Here is a 9,918-nt window from a genome sequence, read left to right as displayed (position 1 = left end):
AGCTTGGCTGTAGACGATGGATCGTGTGGTGTGGTCAGGGTGAAAGCTGGAGGCATGTAGGTAGGAATAGCGGTCAGTAGGTTTCCGGTTAGGGTGGTGTTTATGTGACCATTTATTAGCACTGTAGTGTCCAGGAAGTGGATCTCTTGTGTGGACTGGACCAGGCTGAGGTTGATGGTGGGATGGAAATTGTTGAAATTATGGTGGAATTCCTCAAGGGCTTCTTTTCCATGGGTCCAGATGATGAAGAAGTCATCAATATAGCACAAGTAGAGTAGGGGCGTTAGGGGACGAGAGCTAAGGAAGCGTTGTTCTAAGTCAGCCATAAAAATGTTGGTATACTGTGGGGCCATGCGGGTACCCATAGCAGTGCCGCTGATCTGAAGGTATACATTGTCCCCAAATGTAAAATAGTTATGGATAAGGACAAAGTCACAAAGTTCAGCCACCAGGTTTGCCGTGACATTATCGGGGATAGTGTTCTTGACAGCTTGTAGTCCATCTTTGTGTGGAATGTTGGTGTAGAGGGCTTCTCTGCAGCTTGCCACGGTGGGCAAACAGGAACTTGAAATTCAAAAGTTTGCGTGCCTTTTCCTGTCTACCTGGCCAGTGCATCTGAGTTGAGAGTCCTGTCCAGAGCGGTCACAATGGAGCACTGTGGGATAGCTCCCGGAGGCCAATACCGTCTAATTGTGTCCACAGTACCCCAAATTCGACCCAGCAAGGCCAATTTCAGCGCTAATCCCCTTGTTGGGGGTGGAGTAAGGAAATCAATTTTAAGAGCCCTTTAATTCGAAAAAAAGGGCTTCGTCATGTGGACGGGTGCAGGGTTAAATCGATTCAACGCTGCTAAATTTGACCTCATCTTCTAGTGTAGACCAGAGCTAACTCTTTTTACAGGAGTTCTGACCTGCATTCCTGCTTTGGTCCCGGCAAAAGCATCACACAGACAGAGAGGACCCTTTGTCCCCGCCCGCCCCCCAAGCTTTGAAAGTATCTTGTCTCCTCATTGATCATTTTGGTCAGGTGCCAGCGAGGTTATCTTAACTTCTTAACCCTTTACAGGTGAAAGGGTTTTTTCTCTGGCCAGGAGGGATTTAAAGGTGTTTACCCTTCCCTTATATTTATGACAGGGTCTCTCTCAATCTCTTCAGCTGAAGCTGTTCTTCTTTGTATGAAATACGATATTCACTGGAACTTCAGTCTCCCAGAGCAGTGCACTAAACACTAGGTTATAGGGACAGTCTCACTCTCTCTGACTCAATGTTTATTAAAATATTTTTCAGATGAGTAAACTCCATGCAGATGGATGGCCCTAGCATCTGTGGATCTTGGGAGATCTGTTGATTATGGAGCCTGAATCCCTTGTTTCTACATGAGGTAGGGGGAACCCGACACCTCTGCCCCAGGGGCAACTGCTGAATTTCTAATCTCCCACATGAGTAGTCTTTGGGACAGGGCCTGTGCCTTCCTACGTGTGCAGATAGTGTTTATGGGTGCTATTGGACACACATAAATAAGAGTAATGGTAACTCCTACTTAGGAAATGATTTCACTCTATAGGTCACCCATCAGCCATAATAATATAAGAATAGCCATACTGGGTCAGACCAATGGTCCATCCAGCCGATTATCCTGTTTACCGACAGTGGCCAATGCCAGGTGCCCCAGAGGAAGTGAACCTAACAGGTAATGATCTAGTGATCTCTCTCCTGCCATCCATCTCCACCGTCTGACAAGCAGAGGCTAGGGACACCATTCCTTGCCCATCCTGGCTAATAGCCATTAATGGATGAATTTATCCAGTTCTCTTTTAAACCCTGTTATAGTCCTAGCTTTCACAACCTCCTCAGGCAAGGAGTTCCACAGGTTGACTGTGCGTTGAGTGAAGAAGAACTTCCTTTTATTTGTTTTAAACCTGCTGCCCATTAATTTCATTTGGTGGCCCCTCGTTCTTATATCATGGGAACAAGTAAATAACTTTTTCTTATTCACTTTCTACACACCACTCATGATTTTATATACCTCTATCTCCTCCCCCCTTAGTCTCCTCTTTTCCAAGCTGAAAAGTCCCAGCCTCTTTAATCTCTCCTCATATGGGACCCATTCCAAACTCCTAATCCTTTGAGTTGCCCTTTTCTGAACGTTTTCCAATGCTAGTATATCTTTTCTGAGATGAGGGAGACCACATCTGTATGGAGTATTCAAGATGTGGGTGTACCATGGATTTATCTAAGGGCAATAAGATATTCTCCATCTTATTCTCTGTCCCTTTTTAAATGATTCCTAACATCCCGTTTGCTTTTTTGACTGCTGCTGCACACTGCATGGACATCTTCAGAGAGCTATCCACAATGATGCCAAGATCTTTCTCCTGATTAGTTGTAGTTAAATTAACCCCCATCATATTGTATGTGTAGTTGGGGTTATTTTTCCAATGCGTATTACTTTACATTTATCCACATTAAATTTCATTTGCCATTTTGTTGCCCAATCACTTAATTTTGTGAGATCTTTTTGAAGTTCTTCACAGTCTGCTTTGGTCTTAACTATCTTGAGCAGTTTAGTATCATTTGCAAACTTTGACACCTCACTTTTTACCCCTTTCTCCAGATCATTTATGAATAAATTGAATAGGATTGGTCCTAGGACTGACCCTTGGGGAACACCACTAGTTACCCCTCTCCATTTTGAAAATTTACCATTTATTCCTACCCTTTGTTCCCTGTCTTTTAACCAGTTCTCAATCCATGAAAGGATCTTCCCTCTTATCCCATGACAACTTAATTTACGTATGAACCTTTGGTGAGGGACCTTGTCAAAGGCTTTCTGGAAAGCTAAGTACACTATGTCCACTGGATCCCCCTTGTCCACATGTTTGTTGACTCCCTCAAAGAACTCTAATAGATTAGTAAGACATGATCTCCCTTTACAGAAACCATGTTGACTTTTGTGCAACAATTTATGTTCTTCTATGTGTCTGACAATTTTATTCTTTACTATTGTTTCAACTAATTTGCCTGGTACTGATGTTAGACTTACCGGTCTGTAATTGCCAGGTTCACCTCTAGAGCCCTTTTTAAATATTGGCGTTACATTACATAACATAGCCATAACAACATGAGTCAAACTGTGTTTATTAATCCTGAGATTAATATTCTAACAGGAGATTAACTGCCTGGAAGTACTATTTATTCCAGATTTTTCTTTTGAAACCAGCACATAATGAATAGAATACTTCTGCTAAGGTTTTTTTAGTACAATTCCAAAGAATGACTGCTTGCAGAAGGGTCTGAAACAAAGAGCTGACTGTTATTTATTATCTTTAATGATGCTGTCTTAAAGAGCTAGAACTATGGCAGTGTGGTCAGCGAAGTGACTAGCATCTTTTCCCTTAACATAGCTGCTCCTTGTAGGTCCGTTATGTTTGGTATTTTACTACTGTTACTGATGAAAAGGAAAATTAGCACAGCAGTGCCAAGGAAGATTGTGCTGGATTCTATCATGTCTAGCTTACTGTCAGAAAAACTGTCAACTAATTTCTGATGGCAAAATCTTTAAGTGTTACAAGGGATGATGTATGTGTCAGAAAACAGTCTGATGTTCAGATCACAGGGTGGGTTTGCGTGGCTGAAAGTTGGGAAAATCCTTTTTTGATTAGGGTATTTTGTGTAAATGTGGCATGGCTTTCATTGTGTGAAAATAAACATGGAACTCAACAATGCCCTTCTGACAGTCAGGTCTCTATCTGGAACTCCAGTTTTAAATCCAGACACTTGGTCCTTGTCTGTACTAGGATTTCCATGGCTGTTTCCGTACAAACCTCTAGTGCAGACACCGTCTGCCGCACAACATGCATTAGAATAACTTACTCGGGTTTGAAATTGTGTCAACATTAAAGTTGTATACGGGTGTAGGTGCAGCCGAGGCTAAGATCTCCACGTAGATAAGGCTTATATTATGCATTTATTTATGGTAAGGTTTAGGTTATTTTAGACATTGATTACGTGGAAACAATATACAAAATATATTATTCAGTGGGGATGAAATTCACCCCTGGGCTGAGGGTCCACATTTAAATCCTGTTTTCTATTCCATTCATAATAGAATCGGAAATGTCACTGACTCCTCTTGAAAATCTCAAGCCTTGTTTTGTGTATTTTACATAAGTACAGGACACTCCAGCAATGAGGAGAGGCAACTCTTATATAAATTTCCATGACCTGATAGTAACAAATGAAGGTTTCACTTACCTGGGTGCACTTTTTAAAAAAAAAAATCAATATTCTACTGAAAGGAAAAAAGGAGATGGGAAAGGGGGGTGAAGGAGAGAAGAATAGTGAGCCCCTCTCAGAAGATATTGAAAAAACAGGGCATTGGACTGTCTGGGTTCTGGGACCAGCGTTGAGATTCGTACAGGCAAATGCCAGTTTCACGCGGGAAAGGCGGTGCAGTTTGTGAAGTCCCAGCCCTGGGACTGCACTGGAGCACGGGACCACCCTATGGAGGATCAGGTAAGCGGCTCTTTGTTGTCTTGAGTGCATTGCCCGGTGTTTCACAGACTTTAACCGCGGGGCTGTGCAGCGGTAATGCAAACTTTGCCAACTCCCAGACGATGGTTTGAAGATCACTGTTAACCGGCAACGAGGCAAAGAGTGAAGGCAGAAAACCAGACCGGCTAACCCCAGGGGAGACTGCAGGGCCCGCTCCTTCGCCGCCCCCTCCTCGCCAGGGTCTTGCCAAAGGAGCGAGCCGCTCGGCCGCCGGGCGGCCCCCCTCCCGGGAAGGCCGCAGACGCGGGCGACCCCAGCTGCTCTCGGGGGCTAGAAACTGCTGGGGGCTTAGGGGGGCGTTCAAGGGGAAGATTGCGCTGATTGGCTGATAGCCCAGATAAAGCCCCAGCCGGCGCCGCTTCCACTCCTCAGCTTGGCTGGAAACGTGCAGCCTTGAGCTGGTTTTTCTCCGCGCTCCCGGCCCGTTAAAGGGGAACGGGTCCAGGTTGCCCCCCAGCCTGGGCTACGTTCAAACCAATGACCAGGCGCTAGCGTGTCAAGTTCACGCCTCCGGTCTTTCCCCTCGTTCCTTCTTTCCCAGCAAATAGCAACCCAGCCCCCGACTATTTTCCATTGTTCTCGGCCCTCGAAGGGGCATTTCTACCCGTGCCCCCGTGGCTGAGCGGCAAAGGCAGCCGCCCGAGCCTGCAGGAGCGCTGGCCATGCGGAGCCCTGCAGCTCAACAGCCCTAGTGCGCGCCCGCCCCGGCGCGGGCAGCTCCGCGCTCTGCCCGGCGGCCGGACTCTCCGCTGAGACGCTGGCAGGGGGGAGCGGCGCCCCGGAGGCCCCCGCCATGCGGTCGCTGAACATCACCCCGGAGCAGTTCGCCCGGCTGCTGCGGGAAAACAACGTGACGCGGGAGCAGTTCATCGCCCTCTACGGGCTGCAGCCGCTGGTCTACATCCCGGAGCTGCCCGGCCGCACCAAGCTGGCCTTCGTGCTGGTCTGCGGGCTCCTCTTCGCCCTGGCGCTCTTTGGCAACGGCCTGGTGCTCTACGTGGTGACCCGCAGGAAAGCCATGAGGACCGTCACCAACATCTTCATCTGCTCCCTGGCGCTCAGCGACCTGCTCATCGCCTTCTTCTGCGTCCCCTTCACCATGCTCCAGAACATTTCCTCTAACTGGCTGGGGGGTGAGTAAGCCCCCCGCCCCCCCCTCTCGCCGGCCGGAGATCTCTGGATGGACCCAGCCTCTCCTGCACCGGGAGCCCTGCCTCTGCCCCGTCCCCCCGTCCCGTTCTTGTAGGGGGCGCCCGGGAGTTCGCAGCTCTCTTTTCCCCCCACTCCCTGCTGCCATCAAACACACCTGCCTGCAACAGATCTCTGCTGGAGGAACAGAGCGGGGGATGCGGGTGGGGAATGCCAGGTAGATCGCTTTGGTCCCACAGGACTAAGGAATGGGCTGTGTGTCACCCGGGAAGATGCTACTATTTCGCACTTCTCATCTTCAGAGCAACCTGCAAATGCCTTTTGTGTGCGGGATCGAGTCAAAAGGTGGCATGCGGTGTATCTGTAGAGGTGCGTCGGTCCCAGGAGAGACAAGGTGGGTGAGGTCATAACTTGTATTGGCCCAGGGGGAGAGACAAGCTTTCCAGCACACACAGAGCTCTTCTTCAGGTCTTTTTCTAAAGATGGGCTTTATCTCTCTCACCAAAAGGAAGTCGGTCCAATAAAAGACACTACCTCATCCAGCTGTAGCTCACAAAAGCTCATGCTCAAATAAATTTGTTAGTCTCTAAGGTGCCACAAGTACTCCTTTTCTTTTTACCTCATCCACCTTGTCTCTCCAAAGGAGGTGAGCATTTATTTAGCTGCCCCTCTACCTAGCTGCTGACAAAACACCTGGTTTTTAGGTTTTATATTTTCTTGGGAAATTGTTTTCCTCTTAGGACACATGGATTGTTTTGACTAAACAAGGCAGAGTGTAGAGATCTTCTTGTGAAAAGGCAGCCATTTTCTTTTCCTGAAAATCTTTTGTACTAGGGGGGATCTGGCAACATTACTTCATAATGCTCCATTGGTAGGTATCACTACTAGTGTGAAAGCTCTCATACTTTCATAGCTCAGAACTGATGCTTCAAACCTTTGAAAGTCTCTGTTCACAACAGATAACTTTCCTGGTTCACTCTAGAGCTGTTGCTTTTGCCTACTCATTTGTAGTCTGTTATTGCATTTTAGGATTAGGGCTCTGAATCTACAAATCTGACCCATTAATCTAAATTTACAGTGTACTCCTTATTCTGCAGAGTTTCAAGAATGGCTAGATCACATCACCATTGTGATTAAATTAACAGATTGTATTCAACTTGAAACAGCTGTGTCCTGAGAGTCTGGTGAAAGTTGCAATAAACAGAATTTTGGATGTAGTATGGTGATGACATAACACATGTATCCTGTAGTTTTTTGTTCCAAGGATACATTCTTGCTGACAAGTGCAAAAGAAGGTCTGAGCCAAAACTTGTTGAAGTCAATTCCATTGATGTGAATATGCTTCAAATCAGGTCGTTTTTGCCTTTGTTAGCAAAAATGGGTCCTTTGGTTGATTGCATTACAGGGGGTCCCATTCATTTGGGGCTGGCCAAAGTCACTGACCAGACAGAATGAGGAGAGGAAAAGCCCCTCTTCAAAGTCAGCTCATTTATACTTTAGGACAAAGTGTCTTTAGTTTTTAAAGGTGTTTCACAGACTAAATTTCTCTAATAAATGGCTTTCCTTTTGTTTTATAGTGCATAGATAATATGATGAATGGGTGAAATAGATAAATGTTCACGAACTGCAGGGCTTTGGAAGTTTTCTTGTTATGATCTGAATGTGAAAGTTAAGAGCAGTGTACAAAGGCACTGTCTTTAGGATTTACTTGCCTCTTGTGGGTGATGGACCACTGGCCAGACTCCTATTGAATTCAGTGGGAGTTTAGAGTGTATATTGTTGTCACAACATAGAGCTGCAGAGACGTGAAGTTAAAGAAAAGGACAGGCAGATGTAGTAGTGCTACTAAACAACAGTTCTGAAGAGAGTGGCTCAACTCTGTCTCTGTTCTTTTGATCTTTACGCTCAATATGACAATTGCAAGGGAAGAAATAAAAGGGATGATTCCGCCATGCATAGCAGCCAGGAATGCTGATTATAGTAGAAATGCCTGTTGGATTTCAGAGCCTATGCTCCAACCTGAGCGGGAATGTCTACACTGCTTTTTTAGCCCTATGGCACAGGCCCTTTAAGCCTGAGTCAATCGATGCAGGCTCTGAGACTCACTGTTGTGGTGTTTTTTTGTTTGTTTGTTTTGTGTTTTTGCAGTGTAGATATACCTTTAGACTTATTGTTGCAACAGCTAACTTTTAGGCCCCCTAATGCCTAGGGGAACCCACAGACCTGAGTTAGGCCCCTAGGCTCCTTATACAATGCATGTGAAGAAGTCCCTTAGAATGGGACTTACAAAAGCCAGCACAATGAATAGGGAGTTATCCAAGATAGCCAGTAGGAATTGCTGAGGAGAGGGGTGGGACTTATGCCCAGCCCCTCAAATGGTACTAAGGATAGATAGGGTGACCAGATAGCAAGTGTGAAAAATCAGGACACATTTTTCACAGGGAAGGAGTATAGTGTGTCTTATATAGGAAAGCTCCTAATATTGGGATGGTCCCAATAATATCAGGACATCTGGTCACCCTCACTTAAGTGCCTAATGGGAGGTCACTCCTGCTGCTTGGGATTCATGGCTGTGAACCCTTTCTTGGAGGTAGAGGCCTAAGTTAGTCAGTCCTTTCTTATGAAAAATGGTATTGGTGTTCCTTAAATGGCAGCAGAGTCAATGTGTGTGTGTGTGTGGGGGGGGGGCATTTAGGGTCACATGCACCCCCAGATTTCTGCTAGGGGTCACACTAAAATGTCAGAACCATCTGGTTAGGGCTGCTGCCCTCGTTCCCTTTGCCTTGCCCAGGAGCTGCCCTTGGCCCATGTCTTTGCAGAGCTCATCCTTTCTTTCTCCCCACCACCCCCCACAGCTGGAAAGAGACATCCCTTGCTCCTTGCGCAGCACCAAAATGCAGCTAACACCTCCAGGCTGCTGCTGGCCACTGGCATAACCCCGCTGCCTCCTGTCCCCTGGCTGCAGCATGGGATTGTGCCCTGGGGTCCCTGGGAACCTGAACGGGTGGTTGGGTTCTCCCAGAGAGGAAGTGACACTGAATCCCAGCCCGTGGAGAGTGTAGTGAGGGGTCCGACCAGTGCAGCCTGGCTCCTTCCCTTCCCTGCCAGTGGCACCAATGCCATCCTGGGCTGGAGGTGCTTCCTGTAATGGCCTGTCCTTCCACACAGCCAGTAGCAGCTGCCAGATAGGGTGGCCTCCTGCATGTGCCCCTGACTGTGGGGGCTGAGGGTTACAGACAGGGCACAGGGGCACAGCATGCTCCAGAGAGCCCAAGCTACCTGCTGAAGGTGGGGGAAAGATGGAGGGGCACTGCCCAATGAGCAAAGAGCATTCAGAGATACCCCAGGCTGGCAGAAATCTGGGAGTCAGTGCAGCGTGGATGGTCTCTGAGGCTGGCTGACCAGGCTTGTCTCCCTAGAGCATCAATCAGATTGCCCTGCTCCAGCAGCATGTCTCTGGAGGTCTCAAAGTGCTTTACAAGCTGCAGTGTACCGCTGGGAGTGGGGTGGGGTTTGCCCATTATAGCGAGGGGGCGGTCTTGCATTTAACTTCATGCAGCTATGCGGGCAGTGTGTGTTCAGGGGCTGCACCTGCAACTCCGAGAACTTGGCTCAGCTGCCTTGTTCAGAGTCCATCACGGAACCAGGAATAGAGCTAGGGTGGGTGGAGGGAGGGCTCAGATCCTGTGGCCAAAGGCTGGTGGGACCGGGATCTTGTGGACAAAGGTGGGACAGGCCAGGAGCTGGCTCTGAGCTGGGAGGTGCTGGGAAGCTGCTCTGCATTGCACTGAAGAAAACTCAGCAAGTGACTGTGAGGCCAGGCTGCAGCCCATGGGGCAGTATGGCATACATTACCCAGGCATCGCCTCTGCTGCCAGGTTCCCACCAGAACCTTTAAATTGTGCCCCACACTATCAACAGTTGTGTTTCGCCTCTGAGTGGAAGTTAGGTGCCTAAATCCCTTTGTGAATCTTGTCCAAGGTCAAGAAAAGGGGACATGAGCAGGTAAATCGGGTACTTTTATTTACCTGCTCTCACAGTACAAGAATAAGGAGATTGTTCAATGAAATCAAAAGGTTATTGTTTAAAACTGATAAGAGGAAATACTTTTTTCTCATTGCACAATTATTCTGTGGAGTTCATTGCCAAATGACATCACTGAAGTCAAGGCCTTAGCAAGATTCAAAAAAAGGGTTAGATGCTTAATTTTTTTGGT

The 9,918-nt window shown here is 47.4% G+C and overlaps 1 protein-coding gene across 4 annotated transcripts in view; it reads left to right on the top strand.

Moving 5' to 3' along the window:
- Positions 1–5,104: 5,104 nt before the first annotated feature.
- Positions 5,105–9,918, top strand: part of QRFPR (pyroglutamylated RFamide peptide receptor) — an 82,080-nt gene continuing 77,266 nt past the window's right edge. For all 4 annotated transcript variants that reach the window (XR_013635688.1, XM_073341020.1, XM_073341013.1 and 1 more), the window contains exon 1: positions 5,105–5,686. Coding sequence is in view for 3 of the 4 variants with exons in the window: in XM_073341020.1 (XP_073197121.1) it covers positions 5,347–5,686 (340 nt within the window). In the remaining variant the exon portion in view is untranslated. The remainder of the gene's footprint in view (positions 5,687–9,918) is intronic.

Source organism: Lepidochelys kempii, chromosome 4 (genome assembly GCF_965140285.1).
Source record: "Lepidochelys kempii isolate rLepKem1 chromosome 4, rLepKem1.hap1, whole genome shotgun sequence".
Classification (NCBI taxonomy): domain Eukaryota; kingdom Metazoa; phylum Chordata; order Testudines; family Cheloniidae; genus Lepidochelys; species Lepidochelys kempii.
The sequence above is the reverse complement of the archived record's forward strand: the minus strand, read 5'-3'. Positions and strand labels throughout refer to the sequence as shown.